This window comes from Capronia coronata, assembly GCF_000585585.1.
Source record: "Capronia coronata CBS 617.96 chromosome Unknown acBCG-supercont1.3, whole genome shotgun sequence".
Classification (NCBI taxonomy): Eukaryota; Fungi; Ascomycota; class Eurotiomycetes; order Chaetothyriales; family Herpotrichiellaceae; genus Capronia; species Capronia coronata.
In genome coordinates this window covers 3,055,376-3,070,581 of record NW_006912895.1, presented here as the reverse complement: position 1 = coordinate 3,070,581, position 15,206 = coordinate 3,055,376, and the positions used below count along the sequence as shown (strand labels likewise).

The 15,206-nt window shown below is 53.0% G+C and overlaps 4 protein-coding genes across 4 annotated transcripts; 3 read left to right on the top strand and 1 right to left on the bottom strand.

Moving 5' to 3' along the window:
* Positions 1–812: 812 nt before the first annotated feature.
* A1O1_04410 (uncharacterized protein) lies at positions 813–2,513 on the top strand (the record flags this gene model as incomplete). The annotated part of the gene is made up of 2 exons (XM_007725304.1): positions 813–1,044; positions 1,108–2,513. 2 exons carry the CDS (start codon positions 813–815, stop codon positions 2,511–2,513), a joined length of 1,638 nt encoding a protein of 545 aa, XP_007723494.1.
* A 680-nt stretch (positions 2,514–3,193) lies between these two features.
* A1O1_04409 (5'-methylthioadenosine phosphorylase) lies at positions 3,194–4,864 on the top strand (the record flags this gene model as incomplete). The annotated part of the gene is made up of 4 exons (XM_007725303.1): positions 3,194–3,233; positions 3,362–3,871; positions 4,276–4,424; positions 4,622–4,864. 4 exons carry the CDS (start codon positions 3,194–3,196, stop codon positions 4,862–4,864), a joined length of 942 nt encoding a protein of 313 aa, XP_007723493.1.
* A 5,568-nt stretch (positions 4,865–10,432) lies between these two features.
* On the top strand, positions 10,433–12,250 carry A1O1_04408 (uncharacterized protein; the record flags this gene model as incomplete). The annotated part of the gene is made up of 3 exons (XM_007725302.1): positions 10,433–10,705; positions 10,749–10,821; positions 10,875–12,250. The coding sequence occupies 3 exons, from the start codon at positions 10,433–10,435 to the stop codon at positions 12,248–12,250; spliced, it is 1,722 nt and encodes a 573-aa protein (XP_007723492.1).
* A 1,280-nt stretch (positions 12,251–13,530) lies between these two features.
* On the bottom strand, positions 13,531–15,198 carry A1O1_04407 (uncharacterized protein; the record flags this gene model as incomplete). The annotated part of the gene is made up of 1 exon (XM_007725301.1): positions 13,531–15,198. The coding sequence occupies one exon, from the start codon at positions 15,196–15,198 to the stop codon at positions 13,531–13,533; it is 1,668 nt and encodes a 555-aa protein (XP_007723491.1).
* Between the last annotated feature and the right edge of the window lie 8 nt (positions 15,199–15,206).

Here is a 15,206-nt window from a genome sequence, read left to right as displayed (position 1 = left end):
ATTTGCTTTGGCTCGAGGGTTTGTTGGACAATGTGGTTTTGCGGGGAAGATAACGGCAGCGGAAGATAGCAGGACTATAGAGTAAGGTAGGCAGCGCTAGGCTACTAGTAGGGCTCCTAAGGCCTAGGGAGCTTAGGTAGGGCTTCGGGGCTTCGGGGCTTGGAGTCCTAGGGATTAGGCTCCTTAGGCCCCTAACCTGACTCCCTAGGCTCTCCTAAGCCTCCTAGGTCTATATATGTAGTTTAGGTACCCCTAACCCACAGACGCTTGACTAAACTCTACGTACTTCACTATGGTGGGGATTTGTGGTTGTCACACACACCTCGTTTGTCTATCGCAACATTCCGACTCTCTTTCCCCCAATACACTTCATGACGGACTCTACGATCTACAAGGTGAAATGTATAATGCATGAAATGCGACAAGACACAATGAATACAGTCTTGTTTGCAGGGGTTATCCTGCATCCTGCCACCACCAAGCTCACAGCAAATGCTTGCTTAAACATCCAATCCATCCACGGCACCACCACCATCCTGGGTGCCTATGCAGACCATCCGCTGTACCAAGCCGTGTGGCTGCCCGCTAAAAGCACCAAGCAGGTAAGGACCCCTTCGAGACGGGTCGAGTCACCGCAATGAGGCGCAGCCTTGTATGTGGTGATACAGAATGCCTTCGTTCGTCCTGCTTTCTTCACCTCCACCTCGTTTCCCCTGGCACGCGCAAACACAGACGCACCTTTCCATTGTAACCGCATTTGTCACCGATAGACTCGCCCGCCGCTCCCAGCCGCTCGTCACCACTAGGACATCATGTCCGGAGTCGGCGAGGCTCTTGCCATTGTCAGTTGCGTCGCCGGGCTGATCCAGGCCTACGATGCCGGCAGCCGCATTGTCAGGCAAATCAAGGCTCGTCGTCAGGCCCACGATGCCCTTCCACCTTCAGACCTCCTCGAAGAATCGATGGAAAAGGGCAAAAGAGAGATAGAACAGGTGGTCGCAAACGGTACTGAACGGTTCGGCTCGAGTTTCGAGGAAGGTGATAGTACGTACACACCTGGAGAGCAGTCTGGGCTGCCAGTCCGGTGTCAGGGCTAACAGATCCCAGCAACCGCGCAGCTCGCCCTGTACAAAATCACGATTGTTACCCAAAATGCGTTGTTGGCTGGCCTCGCCGAGGCTCGATACGACGATGATGTTATCGACTTCGACACATGCATCGATAAAGCCGATAAGGGACGGGTCGACGCCCTCCTTGCATTGAATGCGTTGCTTCAGCGCAAATATGACCAGGATATAGAGAGGAAGATGAATCTCCCTCCGAACCAGCAACAGCAGCATCAGGCACAACTACCACCACCATCACCGCAACCGCAGCCGCAGCCGCAGTCGCAACCACAGAATGTCCTACCGCCTTCCACAACTTCCACCTTGTCGGCTCAAATGGTGACTCATCCCAGCGCAAAGCTACAACAGACACCCCCGACACCACCAGTCGCAAAGGGCAACAAATGGGGAACGGTCAGGGAAGTCTTCGGTCGGAAAGAGAGCAGTCGACCATCTACAACGCCTACGCCGATGGAGACGGTCCCTCAGGCTAGCAGACTTGATCCGTCTCCCCGATCATCCCAGCAGGACATGATCTCGCAGAGTCCCCGACGAAACACCGGTGCCTCCACCAGCTCCAGTGCCACCTGGTCGAGTGCGGAAAGTCGAAATTCCACTGCTGCATATGACAACGCCGCGTTCGGGGTGCCTGGACCCAGCGGTCGGTCGGATAGTGGCTTTTCATCCATCACGGCGGCCTCGCGGCAGAACACAGTTCTTTCCAGTATGTCAAGCATGTCCACAGCCACCACCATTGCGCCCATCACCAAGTATGGCGGCTTCTGCAAAAATGCATATGAGCTCCGGGAGGGGTCGTTGAAAAAGGGACTCTGGTTGGTTCCGGTCGGGTTCTATGGTACCCAGCGGGTCTACAAATGTGCGAGCAGTAAATGCCACTTTTCGGGACCCGCTGTACATGACAAGAAGGGGTATCGAGTGAACGATAAGATCTTTATGAATGCATCCGGGCTCCAGTACCGCTGGCTCTTCCTGGCGAAGTCGCATATGCAGCAACAAGAGCAAGTCGACCCGTCGTTCCGATGTCTCGTGTGCTCGATAGTCGGAGATGATTCGGGTATTTATCAAGGACACGGTGTCTTGCTTGCCCACCTTATCACCCATCAAGGAGCACGTCTGGGTGGCACGCGACTCGAGGGGCCGCTGGTCTTCACCAACCTCGGGGTCAATCCGGCTCTGGATGATCAGTTCGACATCAAATTCCCAACAGCTGAGGCACGGTTGCCCTTCGACCCTGGTGCGGAAGAAGGAGCAGCAGTTGTGGTGACTGGGAGAATCCCTGACGGACCCAATTTCGGCGTCAATGAGTCGTCGAAGGTGCGCACCATAGTCTCGGCCAAAGCGCCGACGGCGTTTGCTTATGAGGCCGATGACAATCCATGGGCATGAAACCGTTTCTACTTTGGTATATATTGTGGATGCCTGGGAGGGAATGGGATGCGTCTTGTCTACAGACTAATGGGTTTTGGGCGTACACGGTTGCCTTAATGGAGGTCTTGATCTGAGAGGACTGAGGATCAATTTACGTTCTATATCCTGGGAATTACTCCATGTCGATGATGAATGATGGAACGATGAATTGGAATGGCAGCGTTCTTGATGATCTTGATGAAGTTGATGATGGCGCAATTGGACACTCATTTTCGGCGTTATATTGTTCCGGGCCCGGATGGAGTGATCAGTCTTTCTCTTCCTCGAGGCTGACGACCAGCTTGCATCGAGATTTAATTTATATTCTTCTTTTCGCAGTAACGAGCACAGAGAGATAGAGAGACACGAGACGAGGGGACGATTGGCAATATAGAAAGTATTCCAATCCCTTCCAGGCGAGAAGACACCACCGGCTCCTCATCTATCGATTCTGATTTTTCTACCCAATCTTCTCTTTTTTATTCTCCCTCTCCGCCTTTCTTGCTTCTCAATCGACGACTTGCTCACGATTGCCTGGTCCTTAGGGTAGAAAGAACGCCATCTCCAGCAGTATCAATCATTCCAGATTCGACACGACACTGCCACCGAGGCCAAGAACCGGTCTATACAAGACGAGAGATACTAGGTATTATCTCAAGATGGCTCCCCAAGACGAAGACATCCCAACCACATACCCAGGTCTGTCTCTTCTTCTTCCCAAACATCCTACTCTGCCATTTTTCTTTCTTTCTTTCCTTTTCGCTTTCCTTTCTTTCTTCTTTCTCTTGCGCTTCTTTCTATCTTTCCATCTAACATCCCCTCCCCAGACCCCATCCACATCGGCGTGATCGGCGGCACCGGCCTCGACCACCTCCCACACTTCCGCAAAGCCGCGGTCCTCCACATCTCCACGCCATGGGGCCTGCCCAGCTCGCCCATCACCATCCTCGAACACCCGAGTCCGAGCACGGGCAAGGCCATCCCGATCGCCTTTCTCGCGCGCCACGGCCCCCATCATGAACTGACGCCGTCGGAGATCCCGGTGCGGGCCAACATCGCCGCCCTGCGCAAGATCGGCGTGCGCTGCATCATCGCCTTCAGTGCCGCCGGCTCGTTGGCCGAGGAGGTCAAGCCGCGCGACTTCGTCGTCCCGGACCAGTGCATCGATCGTACAAAGGGGATTCGGCCGCACACCTTCTTCGAGGACGGGTTCGTGCTGCATGTCCCTTTTGCGGATCCGTTTGATGGCAAGGTCGGCGATGTGGTCAGGAAGTGTGGCCATAGTTTGGAGGGTGAGGGCGTGGTGTTGCATGATAAGGGGACTGTGGTTGTTATGGGTACGTTGTTTGTTTTTCTTTTCTTTTCTTGGTTTCTTTTCGTTGCTTTTCGTTTTGTGTCTTTTTATTTGGTCAGGTCTGGTTTCGGGTCTGGTTTTGTTCTGGTGTCATCGATTTGGGTTGTTTGGGACGAGCTGTCAGACTCTCTACCGAGTACATTGCGTGAGAGTACGGACTGGTTGGAACGTTGTCGACGGTCGAACCAGATGGCCCTCTTGAGCAGCCCTCTCCTCTCCCACATCGGGTTGTCCCTTTTTTAGATCGCCCTCTGGATCAACTGTTCCGGCTTCATATCATCTGATCGACTGTTCTACGCATAGTTCGCCTGCGTTTAGCGCGGACAACAACACTACGACCAAGCGAGAACGTGAGAAACCAAAACTAACAATCCATAACCCAAACAGAAGGACCACAATTCAGCACCCGCGCCGAGTCACGCATGTACCGCAGCTGGGGCGGCACCGTGATCAACATGTCGACCTTGCCCGAAGCCAAACTCGCTGCCGAAGCCGAGATCGCCTACCAGGTCATCCTGATGAGTACGGATTATGATGTACGTGGTTCCTCCCCATTTTGGCCTCAATGCACAAATCCCCAATCCAGTCCCTATCCTCTGCCCGGGAATAATTCCCCGTACCTCCGTCCATCTCTCCCTCCCAGAAAACTCCTTCTGTCCAATCTCCCCCTCCCGCCTTCGGGTGTCCAGTTTCCAAAACTAACTAATTCCCCCTTTTGTTGGGATGGCTACAGTGCTGGCATGATTCCGGCGACGTCACCGTCGAAATGGTAATGGGCCACATGCGTGCCAACGCCCTCAACGCGCGCCGCTTCATCGCCGCCGTGCTGGACGAACTGTCCAAGGAGGAACACGCCCACCTGGTCCGCGCCACGCATCTCGCTGGAGCGAGGAAATTCGGCATCAGCACGTATACGGCTGGGCGGAGTGAGAAGGCGCTTGAGAAGCTGGGGTGGTTGTTCGAGGGGTATTTCTGATTGAGACGCGAATCTGATTGAAGGTGATTGTCACGTGTCAGTTGGGGATTCGTTGACGGGTCGTTGCGTCAGGGCGCCTGTCTTGAAAAGCCAGTAGAAAAGAGACACCTTTCTTAGTTGGAAGCTTGATATAAGGGATGCTGTTTCTGTGGAGGTAAAACTACTGCTGCTCCTACTACTGCAGCAGGACGAGCTTGAGACAAGGAAAACCGGGTATGGGTTGGAAAGTAGACGGACTGTATGGAACGCGCTGGATTGTAGACGTGGAGAGTGTCGAGTGTCGAGTGGACGAGTCATGATGTTTGCTCGTGGAGGGAAATGAGAGCTTGTAGAGATGATAGAGCTGCGTTCCACTCGATAAAGGGGGATGTATTAGCGAGAAGAGAAGATGACCTCCGGCGGTTGAGCTGAGCGGCTGAAAGATCGTATACCTTTGCGCCGAGAACAAGAACGAGAACAAAAACAACATCTCATGTTCTGTGATGAGCCTGTCGGGGTTATCAGAAGGAAGCAGTCTTTGACACTCTCGTCTCCACGGCTTGACTGTGGGTAGCTGCTACACGTAGTCTCGGTATTGAACATGTTTAAGCTTGCCCTTACTCGCCATTCTCTGCATAGATATGATTGTGCCTGTACTAGATGGACCAGAAATAAATTGTGGGTTTAGCTGATAGGTTTCTGTACGGTCAAGCAGCGGAAAATTTGATAGGGTGGAGAGCAGAGGAGAGTGTTTCGCTAAATGTCGAGGAACAAAGGCAGACTTCTATGGACCATAGAAGAAAGGCAAAGGAAGCAATGAGCAGGAAATAGCATCGCAGATAGTCGGAGGGCATTCATTACCTGGTGGTAGTACTCAACTCACGAACCTAGGTAGTTTGGTAACAGCGCTGCCAGAACACAAAAAGGGAGAAAAGAAGGTCTGGACAGGTTTAGAGTACTCACGGCTTGGGGACGAGAGAAGATGACTGTCTCGACGTTGAACTCACCGCTGGAGAGACAAAGATTGAGAGCAAGCTTCCAAGGACAAGTCCAGTTTTGCTCGATCGATCCCCTCTTTCACGCTGCTCCCCGACTGCCTCTTATTGTCTCCCGCTTCATACACGGTATCGTAACGGCGGTCGACTTACATTGAGCGAAGGCAGCATCAATGCAGAGAAAGACCTGCAAAGCCCGGGGAGATCTTGATGGTAGGTCTTCAGAGTGACATACGCGTTGTCTGGCCCTGGGAATCACAGAGAAGCCTTCAACGAGTTAATCTCATCCAGTGTTATGGACAAGGTTTTTCGACCATCAAGGCCGGACAGTATCATTGTCTGTTGTTGGTCGATCACACGTCTGCCGGCCGGTGAAATCAAGTGTTGCGTCATCTCATCTCAACGCTGCACACGCATGCAAGGCTGTTGGATCATGTCCAGATCGCCATGCCACATCGAAAAGAAGTCCAGATCTTGCTTTGAGGCGGAGATCAGGAAGAAGCGCAGATGATATGAGGTCAGAGCAATAATGCCCAAATCAAGGTACGTATACCCCCTTCAAGTTGGCCAGGGAGCTCTGACAAAAACATCGTTGCATGCCGAGATTGGACAACGTCAATAATGATACCCAGCGACACAGGTCAGCACAACGTCTTTGGAGACTGGCGAGTGCAAACCCATCCACGTGGTCCGTCTTTGCGCCATGGTAAAGGACAATCCTCGAGATCGGACGGTTGTAGAGGAGATACACATGACCTCGTGTCGAAAAATCAGATCTCGATCATCGACGATTGTACCTTGCACAAGAGATCATGGATCGACGTGATTGACGCCTGCCAGCAGTCCATCAAACACACCTTGTTAATAATAGTTATCATGCCGCAGCAACAAAAGTGTAGGAGTATCAGGGTTCAATTTGGACATACGCCCAGAAAATCGGGAAACATGCCGACGCGTAGTAGCAGAAGAAAAGCCGACGGGGTGGTGTAATCGTCGGGGGCATGGATTAACCCAGTCCGGCGCGTTGGCCGCAGCTGGCAGAAGCAATGAGCTTACCAAGTACGTACGAGCATGAACCGCGTAAAACTCGAATTCTGGCCCTTTTGATCTGTGGTCTGTCCGCCCAAACTCACCAGATGAAAGAAATATCAGAGCTTGAAGCTGCAGAGTCTCGTCCGAATAACAGACATCAATGGCTTGCTGTCAGAGCTCGGGTAGTGATCTGGGCCCTCCGGATAACTGCCGCCAACACATTTGATGGCTTGGTTGGCTTGGTGGCTTGTCTTAAGCCTCGTCCTCGAGCCATGGAAGGTCGGGCCGTGCTGTCGCCACTATCCAATAGACCGTAAACTCTTGTCTTCAGATGCAGGATGACAGAGCCAAAAGTGGCTCGCTGCAAGGCTTGGAAGAGGAGAAGAAAGTTCCCAGAGTTGAAGTGGTTTGATTAAGGTGTGTTCAGTCACGTGAGAGGGTGTTCTGGACGCGTCTCTTTCGCGTTGCAGTGTTTAAACTCGACTTGAAGTTTGTTGATGTTGCAGGCTTGGCAGACGCGTTTTCAACCTCAGCATCAACACTGCTCCCGGTATCCGACGAGCCCGAGACTGCTGTCGTGCCACCATCAAAAGGTGCAGAAAGATGCTACTGGAACTCCAACTCTGAGCAAGGTTGCTTGATGCTCTGATCCTGGTCAACATATGCCGGTCTAAGCCGGTACAGTCCACTACGACATGGATTCCTCCTGAGAAATGAGGAGACGTCTCGGAACCGACCAGGTACATAATGTACCACAAGCCCGTGATAGAGAGCTTCAGAGTGACACCAAGGAGCTTCCCCCGGAATGTGTCCGTGTCGCAGCAGGCGGAGAACGGCCTGTAAGCATGATGAATCATCAAAGTACAGGTCGTAGTTACGCGTTTGTGCCCCTCATCAACAGCTTCAGTAGCACATGGATGCACCACCATTAGGCGAGCCCGACTGCCCTGCCCTCGTCTCTGCTCCAAGTGATCTCGATCACACGAAGTATCGTTTTGCAACGTGGGCGAAAGCGCATGTTGTTGATACCAAAAAGCAGGGAACGAGAAAGGTATCTTGATTGCATGACGTAGATGGGCATTGAGCTGACCCTCTAGTCGGCAACTCGGGAGAACTCAAAGCAGCTTCTTATCAACTTCATTCATGTCTTGGGCAGTTCAGATCATCGCCGGACTGCCAACGTGGGGTAGGCGGGAGCAGTAGCACGACGCCTGCTCCGACAACAATCAAGACTAGTGTGAAACAGAAGATGCCGATAGAAAGCCGTCCGGTTGTTGGATCTTGATCGAGACCTGCCGGTCCTAGAAGCATATGCAGTATGCAGGAGTGATCAATTATAGGCCGATATCCTGGCGTTCGACAAGGAAGAGCTCAACGAGTAAAAGGGACGAGAGTATTGCAAATTGTTGACCAAAGGCGCATGCAGTGTGGATAGAGAACTTTCAGATAACGGATATGGACGCGTCGGACACGCAGCCTCCGTGGAACAACCAGTGCAACAGCCACAACCGAGAATGAAGCGGCTAGGGCCTGAAGCCATGCTCATTTGGACAAGCTTCGCGTTGTCCAAAGATGATAAGAAGTGCGAGTAGAATCAATGGCGCAATCAACAATCCGGAGCAGGTCCTTCTTCTGGTTGATAGCTTGATGTATCCGTACAACCATCTGTAGCGGCTCACCATAGTGCATGCGTAGTCACCTTGGATTGCATCTTCTCGTGCAACATGCCACCTGAAATTCTTCGGCGTGAATTCGAATTTGAAGCGGCTGTCACCGATGGCCAGAAATCCCAAGAATGTCTCCTCAGCGAGATCTAGACTAACAGGCATCCCATCCTGCTCTGTGCGCTGGGGACACGGGGCAAGGCATTCTTTTGCTGAGATAATGGCCCGATGTGATTTCCGCACGCGCCCATCACTGGAAGCAATACCACTTGTACTAATATTGTCGTGGCAGCCAGAGCGTCCATTTGACGTCTGCACAATGACATCGGAGGAAGCGATCGAATGGGACAACGAACGCTTCGATGGGCGGTTGAGCATCGTGATAGGTAGGTCAAGGTCGGTTATCGCACAGGGCAACCTCGCGTCATGACGGCCATACCCTGTCGGCCGCGGTCAGGAACGGGGCTTTGACAGGTGTGAAGGCTGAGCTGAAGGCGCTTTAGCCTGCCTAAGCTTGAGGCAACGGGTTCGGGCGCTGAGCAGCTGAGCAGCTGAGCAGACGATCGATTGATCCACTCAAGATGAAATTGACAAGAGGCGAAGGGCCGGGTGCTGCTGGACGGTGGGAAGCGCCGCATAACCTAATCGATCGACGAGGCAAAGGAAGGTCGAAAGGACCGAGTAGAGAGGAAAGCCGCAACAGGTACTGGACAGAAATACCGGGTAAGGACCGGCCCCGGTGAGAAAAAAATGTACAAGCATACCAGTTTTTCTAAACCATGGCACGCCTGACGGAGCGGGAAGGTCTGAACTAGGCGGTTGCATGAAACGAAACCTGGCCAGCGAAAGTTGGTCTTCGCACTGGGGTTGGTTGCCGGTGTTTCTGGACTGGCAGCGCAGACAGCTGGAGGCTGAAGTGGGGGGAGAGTTCTAGTTAAAGAATGGTCCCGGATCACCCACAATTCTCCTAAGAATGATGGCGGGTGAGGGCTTAGGCCCTGGTACAGAGCACGGCTAGCCTCGCGGTACCTGGAGCTAATCCATCTAGGTACCCAGATTTACCCGGGGGGCATGCCTGTGGGTGTCTTTCAGCCTTTCTCCTAGGAGGCAACCCCCGACACCATGACATTTGGTTACCAGGTCCTGGAACAAGAATCTACCGGAACTGGTCGTATCGAACTACTACAGCACACTGCATCACGAGGTACCTAAGATGTGTACGTACAGAGAGGCAAGCCTTCCATCGGCTGTCAATGCATGTGTCAGGGCCATCGTTGGTGGAGTTGGCTTTTCCCAAAGCTGTCAGCCTTTCTTCTGGATTCAGCGTCTCCAAGGCGAAGGCCCGCATTGCGTCCCTCAGGCACTCGACCGTCTCCATCGCTCCTCCAAGTCCAATGCTGCCCAGCAACAACAGGGAACCTTCACCCAACTGCTTCTGCACACCCTGCTTTAAACTCTCTTCCTCTTCTCTTCTCGAGCCACCGAGAGCTGCAGGTCAAGGCTCCTTCTCAACCCTGTTGCCATCAGCAAAGAGGAGAAGCCTACTGCCCCCCGGTGGTCTGTCCTGCTCGCATTGACTCTCGCCCTTGCTGCCGTCCTCACTGCCCTCTCAGCACGAACCACCACCAAGTCAGTCCTTATATCCCATGCTGAGCATCATGGTTGCTTGAAAGATCTCCTCGACCACCACTTCGAAGCCTGCCTCGACACGGACCAGCCCAGGAACCTTTGCCGGTCTCAAACAGCTGTGGCTATCTCAAAGATTCGTCTCGGGACGGGTTGGTGGGACGGCCCTCTACGGACGAGATCCAAATCTGCCTCCCTCAGTCCTGGACCGGGAGATTTCGTCCAGGGTGAAGAGAAGAGAGGGACCTTTTAAATAAGAAGCCCTTGGCATCATGATCGAGGCCTCATCACCGTTGGCGGCCATGCAGCCGCCTGCGTTCATAGGCCATTGCGGCTTCAGAGGAGATGCTCCGACATCGTTTGGCTCTTTCGCAGGCCCCAGACCTTATGCCACAAGCAACTTCAACTTCAGGGATCTATCCATGAAGAGATCAATGCAGAAGCCGCAGTCAGACTACTTCAGCCTCAAGCCCGTTCGAGGGTCTTCGCCTACCGCAAGTCTGGCAGCCGATCTTTCTCAAAACTTTCATATTGATCAGAGGCGAGTACCACTCACCATGGAGCAATGTTACAGTATTCTAACGTCAGACTAGTCCGCAAGTACCTACGCCTCGGCGGGCGCTCTTTCCCAACAGCATGTTTGCAACTCAGGATGGCCAGAGTAAGGAGTATTGAAGAATGGAGAATGTTAGTCGGACTGACCGAGTATCCAAGGACACCTCACCACGCCTCCTATACCGTCGTCCTCTCCTGGGGTCCATGACTCCATGGACATCGACCTCTCTCCACTGCCACACAAGGCTCCCTTCTCTACAGTAGTGGAAGTACAGCTGCATTCGCCCACTCCCGAATCTACACCATCCGAATCGCCCTTGCTGCCCGTACCATCTCCACCCGCCTCAGACAGTCCTACAGACACTATGCACCTCAACGTCCCCCAGGAACGGCGAAAACCGGGGCCTCTCCGACCTTCATTATGCCGAGCTAAGGGCTTCAGTACTGGAGACGTGCCGCAGAGACCTTCACTGGAGAGCCAGCTTCCACCTTTCAAGTTCGGGAATCACCCAAACAAACCAACCACCTCGTCGTCATTGTCGTTGTCGGAAATATTCGCGGATTCGCCTCCGCCGGAGAAACATCATCCGCGGTTCGGAGCTGCCGCATTCGCTCTTCCACGCTCTCGGCAGGGCCTATGTGCCAGCGGCCACTCGTCACGCAACGGATCCCCTATTGGGGGGCACACGAGGAAAGGCTCTAATCCTTTGGTGAGACCTCGGAAGCAATTTCGCCGATCTCTCAGCATGTTTGAGCATCCCGAAGACGTGATGAAACAGGAGAAGGGACGCCTCAGCCCCCCGCCGCCGTTGCTTCCTTCTATAATGGACGTTGAAGCACCTCACGTGCCCCAACTGCCTCATTTTACCCCGAGTGAGATTGGCGCCTTGCCACGGATAACAAAGGAGACCATGGTCGAGGTTCTTGACGGTCGCTACAATCATATGTACGAAAAACGGGTCATCATCGACTGCAGGTTCGAATATGAGTATAGTGGCGGGCATATCGATGGGGCCATCAACTTCAACGACAAGGAGCAGCTATCATCACAACTTTTCGACGTCGAACCGACCTCCAAGGCACTCCTCATCTTCCACTGCGAGTATTCTGCTCATCGCGCCCCTCTTATGGCCAAGTTCATCCGCAACAAAGATCGTGCTACCAATGCTGATCGTTATCCTGCTTTGACGTATCCCGAAGTTTATATCTTGGATGGTGGGTATAGCACCTTTTTCAAGGATTATCGGTCCCGGTGTTACCCCCAGAACTATGTTGAGATGCATGCAAAAGAGCATGTCCTCGATTGTGAGCGAGGCCTCGGAAAAGTCAAACAACGATCCAAACTTATTAGAGCTCAAACTTTCGCCTTTGGTCAACACTCTCCCTCGATTGATTCTAGTCCCACGGCAATGGGACGAAGTCGTCTTGACGGCGATATGGATCTGGACATGGGTGTCGAATATACCCCCGTTGCCGGACCACGACCAGGAGTCGATGTTCTCAGGGGTCGAAATCACCGGATGCTTTCATATTAGCGGCTTTCTGCGCACGACTTCATTATAGCCCGGCGTTTGGACGGGCGGCTTTTTTCACTGTTTCAGTCGGTGCTGTCGGCGGTCATCATAGCGATCCCTGGCGTTCTGGATCCCTCGAGCGATACCTGTGCTCTTCTTTCTTCCAACACGATTTTCTGCCAGGCCATAACCGGCTTAGGTTTGGCGGCGACTCCTTATTGAGACCAGGAGGCAATGCTCACAAAGGGTTCAGCTCTCAGGCTGAGGCCTTGAGTTCTGGGCCAACACATACTTTTTCTTTCTCATTACTTCAGCTTCTTCTTGCCGACGTGGTTGACGACGCTACGCCACATGCAAGGCCAACATATGCGTTCCACGACGAATTAGACATCACAATTGTTGATCTCTCGCTTCAGCAAGCTTTCTTTGCCAAAGAAAGCGCAACTCTTAATCAGCTAACGGTGTTTTTTGGTGCTGTTTCCACTTCTTGACTGTGTGACCTTGATTGTACAATACTTTGCTTCAGAAAAGTTTTGTGAATCGAGAAGGTATACTCCAAATGGTCGGAAATTGGACGGGCCAGGGCCCTCATGGTTATGGACACAGACTTGCAAGGCGACTCGCATCAACATATTGGAAGCACTTCTCTTTGGCATGCTTATTGGCGTCCCTTATGCGACACAGCATTGAGCGTTTGCACCACGCTTGGACCTCGATCAGGAGTCTGAGCAACTGCATAGTTATACGGCCAATGGGGATGACAATATTGGTATGAGCATTGGTGCAGATTGGTACCGCACATAGTGAGCAAGCCCAGCTCCTAGCTGGGGTGGATAGATAGCAGTACTGTTGAATTGAACTACTCCGTGTTGAAAGACAACGAGCTTAAGAACTACAATTACACTATTGAGGGTGAAGAACTTGCGCTCCACTGATTGTAAAGTTTGATCTTACGCTGATGTCTGCGCAGAAGGTCAAATCCAAACCACAGCAGTGATATTACAGGCACAGTATGAAGGTCATTGATAAACGCATTGCTCGTCGAGGAATCTACAGCCCTCGAATACTGGTACCACTACAATACGTACTTCTACAATTGCTAGCATACTCGAAACATAGTCACGCCCTGCTGCAGAAAAAAGGCCCTATGCCCCCATTGCTTCCTTCGATGGGCTCCGACACACATGCTGTGCCGTCTATGCCAGCTTGCTTTTCATTTCATCTTGTTTCCGAGCCCTCGAATGGTCTTCATCTTCCTTTTGCGCAGCCCAGCCAGCTCCACTCACCCCAAGTCATCGATCCTACACACCAGTTTCGCTCTCTTCGCCTCTCGCGACATCTGCGTGTCCCGAGATTTCTTCAATGCGACGCTCCAAGATCTCCCTCTCCCAGAAGGAACTGAGGGTCTTGCATAGAACAGGAAAGCCGGGGTCCATGATAAGCCGGCAGAAGTACGATCGTAGCGCCGGCACTCGCGTGGCAGAGGGCAGCGCGGTCCATGCCTGGAGCCTTTGCTCGCCCTGCGCGAACTCAGTGTCCGCTTCCAGACAGGCTTGGGCGTAATTGAGGTCTTCTAGGTTAGGCTGTGGCGAATCTGCTGATGGTTGCACTGGTGGTGGATCCGCACATGTAAAGGATCCGGTTGGGTGAATATGTTCAGGTTCGGTTAAGTCCAAGGTGGTTTGATGGCTTCGAGTAAATCTGGTTGGATTCGACGCGGTTTCTCGGCAGCGCAGTGCGGGTGCTGCCATTGACGACTTGTTTGTATCTGTGGCCGGCGAGTCTGGAGTCAGTGGTACGACAACCTGGTCAGCGGGTGTGCATGGAAGCCCCTGATCCACGATTTCTACTGTCCTCTCCTCCCGCGCCTGTTCGACAGGGACGCAAGCGAGGGATTTGGACGCGGACCTCGTTATGCGTCGGGTGATGCAGCCACCTCCAAGGGACGGACTGGCGTCGGCAATATCGCCGCCAACTCGTGGGCCAGTCGAACAGTCGGTCGAGTCGGGTATTTCCATTGACTGGGCGGCGTCGCCATGGGTTCGAGATTGTTTGACTTCAACCGAAGAATTCTTCTGCTCTGGTCCAGTGCGTCGGCGCATATGGTCGCCCTGTTGCTGAAGCAGTTCCTCAACAGTAGGGACAGGCGTGTCGTTCTTCGCTGAATTCGCGCCAGCTTTCTTCCGCGTTGTTGTAGCTCGAGGCTTTTTAGCTCCTGGGGTCTTCGTGGACTTCTGCGGGACGCCCCGTTTGCGTTTCCCCTTTGCCACGGTCGAAGTCACAGACTGGGAATCATCATTATCCAGTCCTCGCTCCTTATCGATCTCCGTCTGCGGCCGTTGTTCGTGGACGGCATGCTTTACAACTTTCTGGAATGGCAGTTCTCGTTTTGGAGGGAGCCCCAGCCTCACCTGTTCATCTACCAACTGCGTTGTCACTGATTGTGGAATTTGGAGAGGGTCCACCTCCCTTGCGGAGCGACCTGTCTGTACGGAGGTGGCCACGTTACCGCGGCTAGGAGCCATGCGAAGGCCATCAGATTGATTGGCCGGCATAACCAGAGTAGTCGCGGTACTCAACGAGATATTCGATCGTGAGCTTGCGGTCTGATTGTTGGGAAGTTGTCCATTCGGCCATTGTCCGATGTTGGACAGTCGCACTGGTTGGCGATCTTGATCACGATCCGTTGTCATAGGGACGTAACTTGGAGGCGGCATCACAGATTGAACCACCGGAGCTGGTTGTGGATGAAATAAAGGGCCGGAATATTTGGACAGCGACGAGGCCGCTTGATCTGTTGGGCCGGTTCTGTATGAGGTTGTCCCTTCGGTTGGCAGGCCAATCTGTGACGCGGAATCACTTGGTGTTAAAAAATGCGAAGTGGCTTGTCGCGGCGCTGGCTGAGGTTTTGGAAGTGGGAATGAGCCTGCTTCGACTGTAGGGACATTGGCACGAGATAGCATCTTCATGGCTTCGT